The sequence below is a fragment of the Cyanistes caeruleus genome, chromosome 7 (genome assembly GCF_971803275.1).
Source record: "Cyanistes caeruleus chromosome 7, bCyaCae1.hap1.1, whole genome shotgun sequence".
NCBI classification, from domain to species: domain Eukaryota; kingdom Metazoa; phylum Chordata; class Aves; order Passeriformes; family Paridae; genus Cyanistes; species Cyanistes caeruleus.
Window position 1 is genome coordinate 2,338,897 of NC_141707.1, and position 20,615 is coordinate 2,359,511.

At 53.8% G+C, this 20,615-nt stretch overlaps 1 protein-coding gene across 50 annotated transcripts in view; it reads right to left on the reverse strand.

Moving 5' to 3' along the window:
- Window positions 1-3,610: 3,610 nt before the first annotated feature.
- Window positions 3,611-20,615, reverse strand: part of PCBP3 (poly(rC) binding protein 3) — a 55,059-nt gene continuing 38,054 nt past the window's right edge. For 10 of the 50 annotated variants that reach the window (XM_023930524.2, XM_023930513.2, XM_086898208.1 and 7 more), the window contains 5 exons: window positions 19,483-19,561; window positions 18,788-18,847; window positions 15,612-15,664; window positions 12,814-12,983; window positions 3,611-4,022 (listed from right to left, as the gene is read on the reverse strand). In XM_023930524.2, the coding sequence (XP_023786292.2) occupies window positions 3,977-4,022; window positions 12,814-12,983; window positions 15,612-15,664; window positions 18,788-18,847; window positions 19,483-19,561 (408 nt within the window). In that variant the 3' untranslated portion in view covers window positions 3,611-3,976. Of the gene's footprint in view, window positions 4,023-9,985; window positions 10,922-11,657; window positions 12,984-15,611; window positions 15,665-18,787; window positions 18,848-19,482; window positions 19,562-20,615 lie in introns of those variants that run through there. The other 40 variants (XM_023930526.2, XM_023930517.2, XM_086898218.1 and 37 more) reach the window with 9 other exon arrangements.

The following is a 20,615-nucleotide window of genomic DNA, read 5'->3' on the forward strand; positions in this document are numbered from 1 at the left end:
TCAGGGGGTCAAGTCCACTCCAGCAGGGATTTCCAGCTCCCATCCATCCAGCACATCCAGGGTGTGAGTGTCCCCCTCCAGCCCACACTGCAGATCTCTTCCGTGCTGGCACAGCCAGGACGCAGCATGGCTCCAGCAGCAAATCCACATCCCCACACCCAGGATGGTGCGTGCTGGGTTAATGTTTTCCCCATTACTTCACTCTGGCCTCTGTTCTTATGGAAAAAAACAAACCATCTGGTAATAATATTTCCCTAATGGCTGTCTGGGTCTGTGGGAAAGCTTGGCTCAGCTTCTTAGGGAAGATGAGAGGGTCAAATGAGAGGGGAGGTTGCGGATATGGCGTGGGAGCTGAAGGAGAGGAGATAACGCTTTCAGGATCCTTTTCCTGGGCCACCCCAGCTCTTGCAGGGATCCTCAGCTCACGGGGGAGCCACAGGATGCCAGGACGTCACACATTTGGAATACCCCACAGTGGAAGGGTCCCACTCTCTTCTTCTGTTGCACAGTGGAGGCTTGAAGGAAAATTCACTTCTAGGGCTTCCCCACCACCTCCACCTCCTCAGAAAATAGAAACAGCCCAAAGTGTGGAGTCTGGGGAGTTGGGAACATCATAGTTTGGGAACAAAACTGGCTCAAACTGGAAAGATCAGCAACACCTGCACTATCTTCCTGTTCTTGGAGAAAAGGCAGCACCCTGGGACATGCCACCTTGAGCCCTGGGGTCATCACTGGAGGGACAGGGGACAGAGGAGCCCCCTCTCGTGGAGCACATCCAGGAAAAACGGGTGGAAAAATACACTAACCCCACCAGCAGCTGAGCAGGGAATATTTTCCATCCTTCTGCAATTAAAAGGCAGGGTGTGGGCGATTCCCAGGGAGTGGAGAGTGCCTGCCAGGCTGGGCACATGTTCCCTGCAGAAGGTAGGCCCCAGATGCTCGAGGAACAGCCGAGCAGCCGCCAGACATGGTGCTGCCTCCAGCTGGGGGGACTGCAAGCGCTAGTTCTAGCCCCACGCTCCCAGAGCCCAGCCTGCAGCACCAAGCTGCCAAGGGATGAGCAGCATGGGTTGGAAACCTGCTTTTCCTCTGCCGTGGATTGCAGCCCCACCCTGCATCCGTGTGGATGCAGGCCTTAGGCCCCAAAGCCTTGGGAAGGATGGAGAAAGCATCTTCCTTGTTGGCTACCCTTTGCATATTTCAGGTTGCTTCCTGGCACAGCGCAGCACAGAGGCAGCTGGATCCTTTCCACAGTTTTCCATGGGGATGATCCACCCCAGCCCAGGAGCTTTCAGTGTCTAGCAAACTCCCAGAGGTCTCCAGTAGCCCCTTCCCAGGCTGTTCCTGCTCCAATTTTTATTAAGCATGCATGTTCATACTCGTTAATTTTACCACCCCAGCAGCCATCCAGGCTCGGTGTGTGTCTGTGCCCTTCCAGAGAGCTCCCAGGATGCAGCAAGGCATGCAGCCCAGTTCCCTCCATACCAAAGCCAGATCCAGCTGCAGCCTTTTCCTAGAAGGATGAAACAAGGCAGTCACACTTCCTGGCAAGAATGCCTGCCCAGCCCACTCCAAGCAGTGCAAAGCATCTTCCTTGGATCTTCCACAGAACGAGAAGCAAAGGCAAACCATCTCACCATGGAGAAGGGGGAATAACTTTACACAGAAAGTAGTTTTTTGTTGGATATATAGAAGGAATCCTTCCCTGTGGGGGTGGTGAGGCCCTGGCACAGGGTGCCCAGAGAAGCTGTGGCTGCCTCTGGATCCCTGGAAGTGTCCAAGGCCAGGATGGGCAGGGCTTGGAGACTGGGATAGTGGAAGGTGTCCCTGCCCATGGCAGGGGGGTGGAATAAGATGGTCTTTAAGGTCCCTTCTAACCCAAACCACCCCATGGTTCTAGGATTGCTCTCCTCAAGTCTATTTCCTCTGCTCCATGCAGCAGATCCCAGCACAAGCTGAAGCCAGGGGAATCACAGCAGGGTGTAAAGATAAGCATCTCCTTCCCCACCCCCTGCAAGTTTATTATTTTTTAGAGGCACAGCCAAAGGTAAACAGCCTGTTTTAATCTCCAAACACTCACCCTCTCAGCAGGAAGCCACAGAGCTGCAGCCAGCACAAGGGGCTGGATACAATGGATGGGACTGTGGGGCCTCTGCACCCTTAAATGCCTTCAGTGGGGCACAGAAGCTTCCTCTTGCAGCTGATAAGTCCTGCAGAGGGTAAGCCACTGCATGCAGGTGGTTCACATCCCTCTGCATCCCACCTCTGCAGCCTTGGCAGGGATTCAAGCCCTGTGCTGGAATGGGTGGCAGAACAACCTTTGGGGGTGTTTGCACACACAGCCCCACTGACTCCTTCCCTGGGGCTGCTCCCACCCTGGGCTGGCTCTGGCTCAGGGAAAGTCTTCCAGTTCAGCAAAGGCCATGGAAGGTGCTTTGTGGATGGCCCAGGGCTTGCAGGAAGGTGGGAAAGGACCCCTGAGCCACGTTTCCCAGAGCATTACTCCTGGTTGGCGACACTCTGCTTTGGGGTGGTCTGGCGCTGCTGCTCTGGGAACAGCAACGGGGACTTTTCTCCAAGTGAAAGCATGCAACCAATTCCTGGGCAGGCAAAACCCAGAAAACCTGGTTTTTAGTCAAAAGTGACTGCCACAGGCCTGGAGCTTGTTAGGGAGCAGGGCTGGGCACCCCAGCCAAGGGCATGTCAGAGGTGGCACAAACAGGGGGAGGATGACTTCCAGGCTTCACAGAGATTTAGGGCTGCTGCTCCCTAGGGGTTGAGCAAGGGTGTAAAGAAGGGTGAACTGCCCTGCCTGCCTGCCTACAGCCCCTTTGCAGGGCCAAATGTGAGCAGGGGTGATGTTCACTCAGAAAATATAATTCCAGATGGAGAAAAAAGTTTAATATAGCTTTTTTGACTTTGTTTCCACATAGGGCAGAGGTCTGGGCAGGCAGTGCTGGCCTCTCCTGGGTGTGTGTCAAGCCCAGGGCTGGATGGGCTGGAGACGGAGACCCTCACTGCACCAGGGCAACATGCAGAGCTGGGGAAGTGCTCTGGCTTCTCTTCTCAGGTAGAAAGGAGGCATCCCAAAGAAAAAACATGCCCCACTGTGTCCAAAAATAGCACCAGGGCTGCTCCAAGGTCCAGCAGGGCTGGCATGTGGCAGGCTGGTGGGACATGTTTGAGAGCTGCCATTGTGTGGGGCTGGATGGGGAGCCTGTATCCCATCTGGATTGCTGGCAGGGCCCGGATTGCTGGGCTGCTCCCAGGGCCCAGCAGTGACTCACTTGTTATAAACACGTCTCCCGATGGATAATGAATCCCGGTTGTCACTGCCTTTCGGGAACACTCTGGATTCTCTTTGTAGTGCTCCCCCTGTCCCGTTCCCCCTCCATCCTGGCAGCCCTGCTCCCATGTGGGATCATTTCCTGATGCTGAGTGGAGCCAGGGCTCTGAGGCTCATTTTCCAAACCACGGTCTGCTTCAGGGGCTGAGTTTCCCCATTAACCATTGCGGGGGCACTGAGGCCTTTGTGCTACGGGGGCACCCCCAGCACCCCACCCCTCTCCCTGTGGGTGCCAGCCTCATCCCAGTCACCACGGAGGGCACCTCAAGCAACAAAAGCTTTATTGCAATGACACGGATAAGCCACGAAATACATCGCAAAGCAGCAGGGGCGTGAGGGGCGATGAGGGAGCGCAGAAGGGGCGGTGGGAAGCACTGGCTCGCAGTGGGTACCGCTGCACGCTGGCTGCAAGCTGCTGTCCTCCTGAGAGCTGCCTCCCCAGCCCCCCGAGCCCGCTGCTGCCCTGTGCCCTGGCCGAGGGAGCGGGCTCTGGGCAGCTGTGGGCCGGGGGCTCGGACAGTGGTCCAAGGATGCCATGAAGGAGTGGGAGAAGCTGGTGGGAAGCCGGCAACTTCTTTGGAGAGGGCTCAAGCATCAGCCACTGGCACTGGGTCGGCTGCAGCGCTCCGGTCAGGCGGGGAAGGTGTTCCTCCCGTGGGGATCAGGGTCTGCAGAGCTGGGGGCAAGTGAGGGAGATGGTCAGTGTTCAGTCGAGGCTCCAGTACTGCTGCCTCCTGGCCTCCTGGGCCGCACAAACATGAGGCTGCTTCAACACCCCAAGCAGCTCTCCAGAGTGATGCTGAAATCACCCACACCCCAAAAAGCCAAGCTGGAGGAGCCATGCCCACACAAAGCTCTGCTACATGTCAACAAACCTCTCTTTTTTTCCATGAGAGCTCACACCAAACACATGCAGTGTGAACTGGGGCTGCCAGGTGAGTCTGGCTGGTTGCCCGGAGTGCTGCATTTGCCTCATGGACTCTCACTGAGGGCTGAGAGCTGATTTTTGGGAGCTTTAGAGAAGCCATCTGAACACACTGAGGCTGTTGCCAGGCTGAGGATCTGCCCTTTCTCTGCCCGACAGACCCATGGCTGCAGGGATGGTGACTGTGGAGAGCTGGTTCTGCTGGACCCCTTCAGCAAGATTTATGGGAGATGGGCAAGGGCACTGCTGAGTTGGGGGTAATGGGCAGATGAGAGAAGAGCACTGGGGAAGGGCACACATCCCCTACAGTCTCTGCCTGGCGCTGCACTGCACCCTCCTCTGCCTCTGGAAATCACATTTCAGCACAAAATATGTGGAGGGGAGGTCTACTTGCAGCAAGAATAAATTTTAGTCTGCAAGTAAAAATTTGTTTTAAGCCTGGAGATGGCAGTTTCTCTGGGTTTGCATTTTTAACTGGCTTTTTTTTTACTGCAGCACTCCTGGAAGAGATTTGGGAGCATGGCTGTGTGTTTGGTAGCACAGAGCAGCATCCCTTGGGAAAACCACAGCACCAGCTGCAGCAGCAGCCTCAGGTTAAATCACTGCAATGTCCTTCCAGCAAAAAACCCTCCACACTGCTAACTGACTGCTTTTGGGTGAGCACATCATGGCCTGCTCCTCTTTGCTCTGAGAAATCCTGTTTGGGATCTGTTGTGGTTTGTTCCCAAGCTGTGCACACAGTCCCGCGCTCCAGAGCAATGCTGCCCCATCTCTCAGTGCTCCATGTGCCTGGCCATGCTGCCAGCTGGCTGCTGGCCCATCACCACTGTGCCCACACTTCCACAGAGCATCCCCACCATGCCCACGCTCCTGTGGGGCATCCTGTGCCACCCAGTCCCATCAGACACAACAAAACCTGGAGAAGCTCCTGAGCCAAGGGCTTCTCATCCCATTTGATCCAGACACAAATGCTCTCAGACACAGGCTTTCTCCAGGGACAAACAGTGACACTGCCTGCAGGGAACCAGGACACAGCGCTCCAAGTGTTTTTCAAATATTCAAGTCTTCATGCACATCCTGGCCTATCCTTTTGGGATCAAAGCAGTTCATTCTGGAAACAGCATGTGTGTCCTGAATCAGCCACAGGCCACAGTTCAGTGTGGGGCTCACACCCAAATACTCCTCACGTTGCTCCATCCTCATCCCCATCTCCTGGCTGGTTTTGTTCCCCATGTGCAGAGTGGACTTGATCATAATTTCTGGGAAGAGACATCGCTGTGGTGAACTGCCTAAACACAAGTGTGGGAATCCAGAGCCAGTCTGGCTTTGCACTTGGCTGTATTTGGTCTGCAGGATGCTTTTGGAGCGATCTGGAATCTCATCTTCCCCTTTGCAGGACAATGATTGCTAGGGCAGAGTGGGAGGGGGGCCGCACATCTGGAGTGGAGGAAGTTGCACATCTGGTACATTCAGTACTTCCTAAAAGTTACTGCCACGTTACCCTTTGGACAGGGGCCTGCAGCTTGCTGCACACCACAGCAGATCAGGATCTGCAGCTGCATTCCTTTTGAAGGGAAGGCAAAAATATCTCTCTCAGCATAGTCCCAGCTCCCTGTAACATCCAGCATGGGAGCAGGGGGATTGCACAGAGACCTTGACATTTCTGCAGGTCATTCCAGCAGTTGCAGAGGCTCCTGCTACCAGCCAGGGCACAGAGCAGCCAGCTTGGGAATGCCTCCCTCGGGACCACACAGATGGAGACCCCTCCATCAAAACCTTATCCTTCTGCCAACCTAAGTGGACTCGGGCCAGCATAAGGGGGTGGCTTTGTGCCACCCATGGCCAAGGAGATGCTCACCACACATCCTTGCCCATGTGGGCTGGCTCCTTGAAGGTCCCAGCACTGACGGGACCATTCCTGCAGAGGGACACGGTGCCAGTCACCCGCTGGCGTGATGTCACTGACCAACACCAGTGTCAGGGACACACACACACACACACAAGACCACTCCCTTTCCAACAGCGCGGGATGTCCTCTGCGTGCAGAGGAGCAGCGGCTAGAAGCAGCGGACATCCCAGTGCCGCCCACATCTTGGCGTGGCTGTGGATGCATCCATGAAAAGCTGGGCGATGGGGACATCTAGTGACCAGCCCAGGGTTGGGGACAGGCTGCCCCCCCGGGGCGGGGGACTGCAGCCAGACAGCGTTAGGGGAGATGCCTTCCATCCCTGTGGCCAAGGAGAAAATGGGATTAAGCATTCATCCCTGCCACACCACGCAGAGATCCCCCAGCAACTCTACTTCTGCCCGCACCGGAGGCAGGACATTTCCCTTGCTAATGGAGCATAAACTGGGAATTAGCATAATTAAAAGTGACTAGCATGGATACAATAACAAACACCGGAATAACAGCTCAAAGAGAGTATGAAATTTAAAGAGTCTCTCCAGTGAAAGTCACTTTCCCTTAGGGGAAACGGTCTATTTTTTTCAGCCTTATTTTGTACTAGATTTGCAAATACAGTCTAGGAAAAAAATAAAAAATAAAATAAATGCACAAAACAATACTCCAAACAATTTTGGGAGCACAACAAGGATAAGCAGGGGGAATGGGGACCTTTGGCTGAGGCCAAAGGACTGAACACAGACCTCAACTGGCCCCTCTCTCATCAAGACCCCCACACTCCAGGGGCAGGGGGAGGCATTGGACCAATACTTTCCAGTCAAAGTCAAAATATCCCCCTAAACAACTCATTCCTAAAGAGCTTGGCTGAGTTGGTCACTTCCAGAAATGTTGAATTGTTCTGGCTGGATAACATTGCATTGTTTTGGGAGAGAAAAGCAATGTATTAAAGCTATTCTGTTGATTAATTGGGATGTTCACCTTGTACTGAATATTCACTCCAATATTAGAGATTCTTCCCAGTGGCATGGCTGTGGATGTATCATCACAGTATTTTAAGTTCATCCAAAATGGAAACCCAAGACCTATCACAAATCAAAGCAAAACATTGAGGATCCTTCCAAAGAAAGTAGCAAATCTCCTTTTGAGTCATCCCAAAGAAATCAAAGCTGAGTTTGACAAAATCCTTGTGATTTTGCTGTTATCCTTGTTGTCATCAACATGCTCCCAGGAGATGCTGCAATGGTTTCAACACCTCTTTCTCCAAACCTCACTCAAGCCCTTATGATGATGAATAAGCTGATTCCCACATCACACTGCAATTTAATTTTTTTTTTCCTTTTAAATTTGCAAAATAGCCTTGGCAATGTGACCTCCAAAGAAAAGTTGTGAAGTCAAAGGGAATGCCAGAAGGAGGGATGCTTCAGGTTGTCTTCTGCAGGATCAGAAGCTGGATTCAATGATCCTTGTGGATCCCTTCCAGCTGAGGATATTCTGATTCTGTGACTGTGCAGTGCTCCTGTGAGGTGACCCAGGTGATTGCTGCCGCTTGGATTTCCCTTGTCCCCCTGTGGCCGCATCCAGCATTCCCTGGAGCACTCCTGCTACCGCAGATCCTTGTGGCAGCTCAAGCCTTGATACATCTCAGACACCTGCCTGATGCCACAGCAATGCTCATACCCAGCCTCTTCTCCCTCACCACCTATTCCTGGGGTGGCTTTCCACAGCCTGGCTGGGTGATGGATGCCTGGCAGGGGGCTGGGGTGGGAATGGTACCGAGAGGGGGGTGTTATCCATGGGTTTGCTGGCATGAGGATGGGTGCAGAGGTATTGCTGCAGTCTGCTCCCTCTCTGCAGCAGCCCCTGAGCTTGGCTGCATCTGGCAGACCCAATCTGGCATCTGCTATTTTGAGCAGGGCTGTCTCAGTGGAGGTGGGGAACAGCACAGGGAGCACACGCAGAGAGCGGAGGAATTCAGGGCAGCCGTGATCTGCAGGCACTGTGAAAAGCCATTTCTGTGTCCAGGATGCTGTCACGCTCCTCGGCCTTCCCCAGGTGTCCGAATCCCACAGCCTTGCTGGCCTCGGGTGGATTTCTCAGTCTTGGTCAACATGATTCTGCTGCTGCTATGCCTCCATCACCTGGTGAAGAAGCTCTCCTCGTGCTCCAGCTTGTCCTACAGCCCCACAGAAGAGCTGAGAACGGCAGGATGGGCTGGCTTCCTCTGTGCACCATCCCTCTCTGAGTGGGCAGTACCCCAGGCTGCCATGGAGGGTGGTGGCAGTGGGATGTGGAGCTTTTGTCGTGACTTGCACCCCAGGGCACCGGGGTGGTTATTTTCACTGGGTCTCACACACAGATATCTCATTCTTCCAGCAGGAAAAGCATTTAGTCTAAAGCAGAGTGAGGAACAGAAGAAGATGAGGAGTGCCCCTTGCCCACAGCTGACTCACCATTTTGGCAAGTGGTTCTGTGCTTTGCTGGCCAGTTGGCGACTTGGAGTAGGCCCCGTTTGGTGCCTGCCTCCCTCCAACCTGAGCATCAGCATAAATACACGGGGGAGGTGCCAGCAAAGGCTGCCGGCTGCACCTGAGCCCCCGAGCACTCCCCACAGCACCTGTGCTCCCCTGGATGGGGAACCAGGGGATGGTCTTGAATGTGTGTGGCTGCTGGGCCACCAAAAAGGCACAGCTGAACCCAAAGTGCCAGGGAGAGCAGGGCAAGGGGTTGGAGACAGGCAGCAAAACACCTTCTGGGGGATCTGGGAGCACCTTTAACCAAAGAAGCTTGGAATGCTTTGGAGAGCTGAGAACAGCAGGGACACCTGGGCAGAACAAACTCTGAGGCTCAGTGGCACTGCCTTCACCTTTCTGGGCTCCTGAGCCATGCTCTCATTCCTACCAGCTCCCTGCTGGTGCCCACAGACCCCTGCCCATCTTTGTCTCCACTGATGCAGTGGCATCAGCGGGGATTCCTGACACAGCCTGTGTGAGTGCTGAGCAGGCACTGCAGGAGACAGGAGAAGTGGCCCAGCATCTTGGCAGGAGAAGGGTGGGAAGCTGCCAGTGGTGCCTGCTGGTAGTGAGGGTTGAAGGGAGGGAAAGGCCAGGAAGTCTTGGGGCTCACCTGGAAAAACAATGTGTTTCCCATGTGGTACAGTGCAAAAATGTACTGTGTGGCTGCTTCAGCTGTCTGGGGACATGGTGTGTCATGGTCCCCTCATTTGCAATCCAGGAAAAGAGACAGTCAGGAAGTAACAGATGGAAAAACGTACATTTCCCTGTTAGAGAGGCAGGAGAGAGAAGAAAAGTCTGGAAGCAGAAGGCAGGGCTGGGCAGAGAGGACCTCAGAGAAGGATGTGGGGCACAGACATGGCAGATCCATCCAGACAAGGGGAAAGTGAGAGATGATAGTTGTCGCATCACAACTTATAAATTAATCTCAGGGAAAACCAAAAAATTATGCAAGCCAAATACTCTCCCTTTGGAAAAAAAACCCCAAACCAATAAGCATGGAATCACTCAGGAAGTGCATTGGTCAAGGGGACCTTCTCTAAAAAAATGAAACAAAAAAAATTATGATGCTGATGATAAATAATAACAATAATAATAATAATAATAATAATAATAATAATAATAATAATAATAATAATAATAATAATAATAATAATAATAGTAAATAAAAAATTGAGAACTCGTGCATACAACCCCCACCTTCCCTCCAAGCAGCTAAAAAGGTGTGGAAGGATGCAGAGGGAAGGATGGGGCTGGTATTGTCGGGGCAACCCAGGAGAAGAACAGTCAGAGCCCATCGGTACCAGAGCTGCACAGACATTTATTGAACACAAACAGTGACAAACACAGCCAGCTCACAGAGCTTCCTGAGCTATCGTCCAAATGTTTTGCTCATGGGGAATTGCCAAAAGAGTGCTTTCAAAGGCCCCTGGGGGGTGTGAATCCTGTACAGCTGAGTTCTTACCACTTCGAGGTGCTCATTTGTTTTAAAAAAATGAGCATTTGTGTGTATATGTGTGTGTGTGATTCCCTTAGTTTAGCAGGAGAAAGGATTTGTCTGGACCATGCCATGTTCCAAGAAAGAAGCCTGCGGGTTGAACCGCACTTGGCTTCTGCTTCCCAAATAACACGGGTGAAAAGTATGCCCTTGCCCTGAGGGCAGGGACATGAGGTGGTGAAGGTGAGCCAGGACAAGCAAAGGGGAGCACCAAAGGAAGGAGGGCGGGAAAAGTTAAGTCATCTGAAGTAGGCACAGCTCTGGGTGGCATCATGTATGTCCTTAGGCTACAGGAAGTACCGCCAATGTCAACTCAAACGTGTAGGTAGCTACGCTAGACTAGAGACCACACCAGCTCCTGCAGTCTCGCCAGTGAGAGAAAAAAAACAGCGCCCCCCTCCCCCCTCCCTCATCCCCAAAAAGCAGATGAAGAATTAACACTGTAATGCTGAAAACAAGGACCATAACCAAAGAGCTTGGGAGCAGCCTCGGGAGCACAGAGCAAAGAGCTCGTAAAGAAACCTTCCAGTGTGTGCATATGCGTGCGTGTGTTTATATGTATATATATGTATTTGTTAGTAAAGAAAAGAGTATCTGTGGAGGCAAAGGAAAGACGGTAAATGTACAGGCAGTACAGGCTGGGTGGAGTGCCGGTGGCTGGAGAGGGTCGGGTGGTGCGGAGTGGAGGATGGTGGGTGGAAATTAGAGTGCGCCCATTCCAGTGACCTCAGACGTCAGCCTAGAATAGACAGGGGCAGAGAGAGGGGTAGGGGGGAGACAAAAAACAAGTGCTTAATCACCGGAGCAGAAAAGAAAACGAAGACCCTGCAGGGCAGCGCTCCTCCTCTTGCCCAGACCCCACGCAGACAGAGCGGGCAGAGCATCGCTGGGTGGCCTGAGGGTCCCCCATGGAGGGCACAGGGGGCTGGAGCACAGAGCCAGAGTAATGGCTGGCTGCCTCCCCAACTCCTCGCTGCAGCCAGGTGGTGCCCTTTACTGTCACCGTGTCATGGCAGGGGTGTCACCTACCAGAAGTGCTGGCAGGAGTCATCCCAGAGCACAGCTTCTCTTACAGCAGCGGCCCTCCCACGGGGGACAGGCAGCTGTGTCAGCTCCTCCGGCTGCTTGTTTTGCTCTGGTTTGGAAACTGCGGGAGAGGCTGAGCCCCACCAGGTCACCTCTGCACAGGGGGCAGCTCAGCTAGCCCTTCCCATTAGCTAAGAGGCGCTTCTTTTTCTTTTCTTTCTCTCTCCCGTCTCGGGGAGTGAGGAGAGGAGGGAGGGATTGGCAAGGGTCTGCGGGGAAGCCACAGCCATGCCCGTGGGCGGGGGGCTGCCCCCGTCCCTCGCCCAAGCAGGGGGAGAGGTGCCACGGGCATGGGCAGCGGGGTAGCGGGGCGGGATGGGATGGCGGGGGTCTACTGCGGGTTGGGGCTCGGGTGGGTTGGGTGCAAGGAGCAGAAAGCACATACAGACCTCACCGGTGCTCCCAGCCCACACCCCAACAAGTGTCAGAGTCGCCGCCAGCAGCCCCCCGTCCTCAGGGCACTGCCAGCAGCCTGCGTGCATCCGGGGCTGGCGGCGGGTTGGCACGGCATCGGTCCTGCCCAGGAGGATGGGCCCGTGTGAGTGGCTCTGCCAGGCGGGCGCAAAGCTACCAGGAAGGTCCTGTATCCCTTTAAACTCGCTCTCCATGCGTCCGCAGGCACGGGCAAACAGGTCTGAGCAAGCAGACTGGACACGGCTTGCTGCCTGCACGAAGCAGATTCCCGGCTCTTCTCTGCAGCTACGCCTCCCCTGCACGCTCCCCTCGCAGGCCCTCGCAGGCCCTCGGCCCCCATGGTGCGTCTCCCCCCAGCCAGCGGCAGTGCTGCGAACCCTTGGCGCCCGTCAAGTCCTGCAGTGCCAAGCTTTTCATGATGGAAAGGAAGCAGTCGGGCCGTTCCCATGTCCTGGGTTTATTGGACTGACTGTTTTCACTGAATGGAGAAAAGCCTTTGGGAGGCCTGGAAGCACGTGGAAAGCAGTAAGCGATGCTGGGACGCCAGCAAGCAGCTCCCAAGTGACGCCTCCCTGCCACCGGCTCAGCTCTGCTCCTGTCCCCATCCCCGGCCTCGTCCAGAGGCAAAGACGGCGGCAACTTTGCCCACCCGCGAGCAAAATCCTTCAGCGAAGGCGGCGGGAAGGGCGGGAGCCCGGCGGAACCCGCGGCCACACCGCCAGCAGCGTGGCGGCTCTCGGTCTCCAGCCAAAGTGCCGGCTGGGGGGAGATGTCCTGCTGCCGATATCTGGTCCCTGCTCAGAGGTCTAAGCAAGACATCGTCCATCCCAGCCGGCCTTGGGCAGCCCCTGCTGAGCCGTGGCACCTGAAGCACGGATTGCTCCCAGCGCGCCGGCGGGCCGGGATCGGCCGAGGCGGGCCGGGATCGGCCGAGGCGGGCCGGGATCGGCCGAGGCGGGCCGGGATCGGCCGAGGCGGGCCGGGATCGGCCGAGGCGGGCCGGGATCGGCCGAGGCGGGCCGGGATCGGCCGAGGCGGGCCGGGATCGGCCGAGGCGGGCCGGGATCGGCCGAGGCGGGCCGGGATCGGCCGAGGCGGGCCGGGATCGGCCGAGGCGGGAGGCGGGCTCACCTGGCGTTGATGAGGTACTGCGCAAGGCTGATGTTTGCAGGGGTTCCTGTGATGGTAATTTGGCGCTCCGATGATCCTTCTGTGGCGTTGGCGATTTTGATCTGCGCTCCCGACATCTGCCGAATTTCATTGATTTTGGTCCCTTGGCGTCCGATTATGCAGCCTATTAGCTAGGAAAGAAAGCACGGAGGGAATGTCTGAGAGGCGGCAGCTCTGGCAGTCACCGGCAGGACGCAAGTACACCTGGGACAAGGGTGACCTTAATGCTCATGAAAACAGGAGAGGGACAGCCCGGGGTGAATCCTACCAGCGCGTGAGCACGGTCCTCCAAGGACTCATCCAGAGGCCTGCTCCTTGTGGGCAAGAATTTCCATTATCTGCACATGGTGCCCAGCACCTCAGAGGGCTTCAGGGAGGGCTCGCTTCAGTAATAATAATTTTCATGATTTAATGGATGGTCAGTGTTTTGCAGGTACTTATCCCCTTGCCAGTCACAACAAATCCAAGGAAACAAGCCTGCTGCCTTCCCTGGCAACAGGCCAACCCCAGGAGCCCACTCATCAGCTGGTGTAGTGACCCCATCCCACATTTCTTCTATCCCAGTAGCACACCCTCAGTACCTCTGCTACCCCTCTCTAGCTCTTTTGGTGCAATTCAGTGGTGTGCCAGCGGGTACAGGAGAGCACCACACAGCTGTGGCACCCACAGGAAAGGTGGACCTTAAAAAAAACCACATCCTTCCTACTCTTGTGAAAAAATCAGAGCCAGCTGGAGGCTTGAATTTCCTCAACTGTTCATCCCTTGAATTTCCTCAATGGTCCTCAGTGGCCTAAATTTCTTCAGTGATCTTTCCTCATTTGTGCGTCTCCCTCAAAGCATTTCCAAAGCTTGGTAACACATACAGGGATATCCAGCTTGACCAACACAGGCATGAAGTGCTCTGCGTGCCCTTTTTGGCCACTTGAGCTCTTTCCCAAGGGCATTTTATACATTGGATGTTCATCTTGGCAGCTGCTGGATTTCTGCATGGTATAAGTAGAGATGATTACTCCTTCAAATATTCTCTGATCCTTTGGCCAGACTATGGGGCTGCCATGGTGGTTTTTATCCCATATGGATTTGAATATACATTGGAAGGGCAGCCACTGTCCCAGGGTCTGTGGGGGTATGTTCAGCCCATCCTGGTCTTCACAGCACAGAAATAACTCTGAGATGCTTCAGCAAATGGAAATCTGCTGGAGAGACCTGAGGAGCCAAACTATTTAGGCAGATGCTCAGCTACACCCAAGCTGAATGGCCTTTAAGTTTCTCCTGACAGTCAGAGGGGCAGCAAGATGGGTATCATCAGATTTCCCTCCACTGCAGCACAACTCCAAGCTACACCAATAAAACACACCTGGTGACTTTTAAAGGAACCCAAACCTGTCCTTTCCTTCATGAGAGGGTGGTGGTGGGTGTTTGAAAGCCGTTGAAACAACAATGGGGAGAACTAAGGAGGAGTTTTCAAGATGCAGGTGATAACATCTAATGTCTCCCACGTCTGGTGAGAGCTGGGTCTCTGGCAAATGAATGCTCCAAGTCTTCTGAGTTCTCAGAGGTCGCCTCCCATCCTTTACTCCTACATGAGTCCTTTTGCAAGGGGTCTCTTTATATTCCTGAAGATGCCTTCATTGCTATGGTCCTCCATGCTGAGCAGACGTGGATGATGGAACCTCAGGAGTGCCTGCAGAGCTCCCTGCAGTTTCCTGGAGAGGAGTCCCTGCTGGGTGGACAGAAGCAGATCTGGGATCAGGCCCCACGGGCTCCTCTGCAGATCCCTCCCGTGGTAATTTGGCAAAGCATCTCCATGGGTTTCAGTCAGCAGGTGCTCACAGACTCTTGCACTGCCATGTCTCTCGGGTGGACAAAGGTCTTGGCAGAGGTGGCCGGCAGTTGCTGCTGGGATCGCTGCCTTTCCCTGGCACTGCTGGCTGCTGGTGAACAGCAGGGAGAAGGAGAAACAGCTGACAGACCCCATCCAGAGGTTCCTGATGAGGGTGAGCTGAAGGTCCTTGTCAGTGATGGAGATGGGAATAGAGACTGGATGTCATCGCTCCACCTGCTCTTATCCTGACTGAAGCAGATTGGGTCTTAATCCATAGAAACCAGTCCAAAAGCAAGTGAGGCTCATGTGGATCCAGGTGCTGGCTGTGTCATGCTCTCTATCCCACCTCCTCCCCACCCAGCATGGCTCCCGCCTCCACCCGGCCCGTGTCCCAGTCCACCACCCATGTTACCACAAAGCTTTCACCTATCAGACCCCACAGCTGCTTGCCAGCAGTACTGAGACGCACTGTCCTTCAGACACTCGTGTGGCACTTTGTGGCAGCGGAAATGTCACTTACTTACCTCCTCTTCCCCACCCACTCCACCCAGCCACTACCCTTGAGCTGGAACATCACCTCAGACCCGCCACAGCCTGATTAAGCAATTAAGAGTTTACTCAAGGCTGTCATGGGAGCTCTCTCCCAGTGCTGTCAACTGGGCATGTTTCATGAGCACCGAGTTCACTTGGAAAGGGAAATGGAGCATTAAGGATTGTATCTAGGGAAGCTACCGACGGGGTGGAGTCTTGCGGGTGCTTTGTGCTGCCGGTTGGTCCCCCACGGACATGGATGAGGGATCATGGGGAAGTGGAATCTCTAACAAAGTCAAATGGCTGCAGCTTATACATAGATCTATGTATACATATACAAACATATGTGTGTATACACACACGCACACACAGACATGCCAAGGAAGCACTAGGATTTACTTACATCATTGGGAATGGTGAGTTCATGAGTACTGGCCGGGGGACTGGCATCCAAACCTGGCAGATTCAAGGGAACATGGTTAGAGCTGGCAGTGGCAACATGACAGAGCTCTGCTGTTTTCCCACAACACTGCCAAGGCTGCATCCTGCTCCGGGCTGGGAAGGGGAAGGGGATCACACACTCTGGGACAAGGAGGAGGAAGACAGTTGCTACCTGACCTCTGCTGGAGCTGGGTGTCACCTTCCCTGCATCCCACCAGTGCCTCACTTCCCACCCTTCATCCTCCCACGGGGAATGGCTTCAGAGGAGGGTGCAAGATTCCATCATCAGCAAAGAGAGTTGGGTGAAGCACCTTCCCACACAGCAGCAGAGAGCATGCTGGCTGGGACACCCACCAGCCCTCTCTGGATGCAGCAGCACTGAGTTGCTGGGGTGTGACAGCAGCTTGGTGCCTCAAAACCAGTGTCCCTGCGGGATCCGGCGGCACAAGTCCTCTGCAAGTCAAGTCCCACAGACTCAACGTGCTGAATCTGAGCCAGACTGCTAAGACATGCAACCTAGCTGGACCCAGGAGCAGCTGTCCCTCTTATTCCCAAGGGAAAGCAAGATGAACAGTATGGAGATCTAGATCCTGCTTCCCTCCAAAACTAGCACAGCACACAGCAAGGAGCAAAGGCAGCAGCTTCCTCCCACCCTCTCCTGGATCAGGGAGAACTCTCTCCTCCATGGTAGGAATGGCTGGAGCCAGCAGGATACCCTGTGGGTGCAGCTCCTGAGGTAAGAGGACACCATGCTGCAGTGATCCTAGGTCCAAGCCTGTCTGTCCCATGGTTTCCCATATTAAATCACCTCAGTGCTGAAGCAGGGACGTCCTATGTCAGATCTGCAAGAAAGAAGCTGTCTGTTGCCTGACAGGAATTTGCAGTAACTGGAAAAAAAACCCCTTATCCTTATGGTATCAACCACTGATGAAGGCTTATAAGAACAGAAGAGTCTGCCAGATCTGTATCCATGGAAAGAGGGTGGTTAAAGAGGTGCAGAATGAAGAAGTGCAAGGAGACTGGAAGTACAGGGCTCCTGCAAAACAAGACAGCAGCAGCACCCAATTCCTCACATATTTCCATGGAGGGCCTCAGCACAGAGGAAGAGGAGCTCTGGGTATCTCTGATGTGCTCATGCATGATCTTAGGATGTTAGGAAATGAGGGTAGGAGGCCCTGGCACCGGTTGTCCAGAGAAGCTGTGGCTGTCCCATCCTTGGAAGTGTAGATGAGGCAGATGAGATTTAGAGCAACCTGGGATAGTAGAAGGTGTCCCTGCCCATGGCAGTGGGGTAGAACAAGATGGGCTGTAAGGGCCCTTCCAACTCAAATCATTCCATGATTATGTGACACTGTACTTAGTGTGCTTTCCTGAATGCAGCTTCCCAGACATACCTGGCTGACATCTATCTGCAGGAAGCTTCCTCACCAGATTTTTCCCTTGGGAACACAGAGAGGAGAGGAAGTGCAGGGAATGAGGATGCAGATCCTCCAGCAGGCAGCCCTCTGCCAGGGGTACTAAGGCACAAAACATCTCCTGTCCAGGTATTACAGCACAGGCAATGCTCAATGCTGACTTTACAGCACACACTTCACCTGGACTACCCTATACACTGTGCCTCCTCACAGTTTGAGGTAAGGTGGACTGCACCTATCACAGACATGTCCCTCTGGTGAGGGTGTCCCTCTCCCTTGACCATGTGTTAAAAGGCTCAGCTCAGCAGCAGCCTAGGTGTGGCAGAAAATGTCTCCCGAAGGGAGCACAGCACCAGTGAGGGCTCTGAGCAGCAGAGGCACCCAGGAATCTTAGGGAATATAAGCTAAGCTACTCAGACTCATAGGCAACATCCTCCATCCCACACTCAGATGACATGGATGATGCTGAAGGCCCTTGGGACACTTGGTGCCATGGTACTGCACCATCCCTGCATCACAGAGCCTTTGAGGAATGGCCACGTCCTTCCCCATGACCTGGAGACTGGTTATTTTATCACTCCAGATCCTCCCTCTCTGATATGTACAAGCAGTCCTTGAGGCTGTAACAAGGGTGTCAGGGCAGGATTAATGCCTTGGGTGACTGCAAAGGGCAAAGGGGGTATGCAGAAAACATGGCTGCATAGGTCAGTGTCATGAAATCTGTATTTCTGCAGTCTTGTGGGATCTATTTGCTTGGGCTACGCTCGCTTTAATAGTTAGGTGCTGTCCCCAAGCCTTTGAGGCATGCATGGGATGGCTGTGTGCTCCAGGTCTGGTTCATCCTGCCTGTGAGCCTCCAGGTCTTGGGACAGCTCCTCTATGCAATGGTAGGGAACAAAAGACACATCTCTTCCTCGCATACGGATGAATGTGGGACATCTGACAGATGACAAAATTTCTCCAAGGCTGCAGCCACGCTTTGGCTCCTCAGGGTCCTGTCCCACTAAAATTGCAACTCACCCTGAATGGCTTGGAGATGGCTAGAGCTGCATGTCATGGCTGTTTCCACCGGCACTGTTCTGTTGTTTCTGAGCAAAGTTTATGCAAAATTAAATGCAGAAATAAGGGTGATGACTCTGGTATCTTCCCTTTCTGCAGACAGAATTGAGGGAGACCTCACCACACCTGAGGGGCAGCACCGATCTCTGCTCCCTGTGCCCAGGGACAGCACCCCAGGGAACAGCAAGCAGCTATGCCAGGCCAGAGTCCAGGCTAGAGATTAGGAAAAGGTTCTCCCCAGAGGGTGCTGGCACTGCCCCGGCTCCCCAAGGAATGGGCACGGCCTCGAGGCTGCCAGAGCTCCAGGAGCCTTTGGAAACCGCTCCCAGGGATGCACAGGCTGGGATTGTTGGAGCATCTGTGCAGGTCCAGGAGTTGGACTGGATGATCCTTTGTGGGTCCTTTCTGACTCAGGATATTCTGTGGTTCTGTGGGAGTTACACATAAATGTCACAGAGCCAGGCAATAAAGCCTATGCACTTTTCTTTTGACATGCTGCACCAAGGAGAAGAGTGCTGCCCGATCTCTCTGTGTCCACCAAGACAACCTGCTGTCTTCTCCATGAATACCACAATTCCTCTCAGAGCACAACAACGGCACAGTCCTATTTACAGAATATATTTCAACCAAAGCCTGCTTACGTCCCTCCAGCTTTGTGTTTTACCTGATGACTGGCCCATCAGATTTTGAGCTTCTTCGGAGGAATGTAAGGGCAGCTTTTCTCCTGAAGAGCAAAGAAGAAACAGGTTTAATGCTTTTCCCTTCGAGGAGATAAGCAATGTCACTTCATCTAGGAAGCTCAAAATATGATGAACATACTGCCAGAAAAGTCATTTCCAAGCGGTACTTTAAGTACCTCCATCCCCTGTGCTCAATCTGCTTCCCAGGTCACTGGGAACACGCCGGCCTTGAGGACAAGGCTCGGGCCACGCCGGGGCCGGCTGTCCTCCCGTCGGCGCAGCCCCCTTCAGCCACGACTCCTTCCCACCGCGAGGGTGCTGTCCTGCCTGGCTCAGCACCTCTCCCCGAGGCAGCACCCCCGGCCAGCCCAAGCCACTCCTCCTGGGAGAGCACGGATGTCCCACCGGGATCTGGAGCGGCACGGGGCAGGGGATGCTGTCTCCTCCGTGGAGGGAGGGATGGTGCTCAAGGCTTCTGCTGGGAAAGCCGAGGCTTAGAGCTCGCCCTTGAACACCATAACCTCCACAACATCTGTCAAGCCTCTCCTCAACCTCTCCCCATGGATACTGCCACTTTTTACTTGCCCTGCTCATTTCCATTAAACAGCAAGAGTTTAGAAAGAGAGAGAAACTCTACAGGTAAGAGAAGGATATCTTGAAAGGGCGTGTGGGTACGTACCAGGGAAAGCGGGGGTGGTCTGTCCAAGGGGAGTAAAGGGGGTTTGCTGCATAGCCAACTGGTGGAGCTTGGTCAACTGCTGAGGGGTAGGAGGGACATTAGAGCTAAGAAGGTTATTGTCATAGAGTACAACAAGTCACACTGAAAAGCAAGAACAAAATTATAGCGGAAGGGGGTGGGGGGGGAGGGGAATGGAAAACAAACTGAAAAATAGAAAAAAAAAAACCTAAAGAAAAAACCAAACCAGGAAGCCATGGTGAGACATGGCAAAAACATTAGCAGAAAGGACTTGGCCTGGGTATAGTGCAATAAAGCCCCAATCTTTGGCAGAAGTGCTTGGTCAGGGTCTGAAGTACGATACCAGCAAGAAGCCCATTCTTAGTGTCTGTTCTACTCCTCTGCCTTGGTGCAGGGCCAGCTGGTGGGCATCACAGCCAGCACTCAGGGACCCTCTTTGTGCCACCAGAGCCACATTGTCACTGCTTGTCCCCGCAGCACACATTCTTGTGCTGTGCCTCTGATGGGAAGTGCCTTGGGGAGATGGATATACTGTGTTTCTAAATGCCAGCTCATTGGGAATATAGGGAATTATGGGCTTCAGCCATGACCAGTAGGTATTTCAGATCCTTGTATCCCTTGTTGTGCCAGGGAGGTTTTGCTGTCCAGTCAGGAAGCAGTTTTATAGAGAGGTGTTTGTTTGGAATACATTTTGTGCTTGGTTTTACTGCTCCAAATTAAAAAAGAAAAAACAAACAAACCAAAAAACCAAAAAGACAGGAAAATAAAGAAAACAAACCAAACTGGGCTGAAGTCTGGCAATGAGCAGGAGGGAGGCTCTTCATCACCTCCCACTTTCACAGGTGCTCAGGGAGTTGTCAGCACAGCATCACCCCCCCAAACTCAAACTGCTTGTTTTGCCCATCATCCCTGGTAATGGGGAGGCCGGAGTTACAGTTGCAGTGTTTTGGAAAACAAGACTCAAACACCTCTTTGCTGCTCCAGCGGGGCTGGGGAGGGAGAGTGGGGAGGTCTGGCTGGAAGCACTGGGATGCTGGGAAGAGCTGACCTGAGGGCTGTGCTGGCTGGGGGAAGACTGGGGGGAGGCAGCAGGAAGTGGTGAAATACCTGCAAAT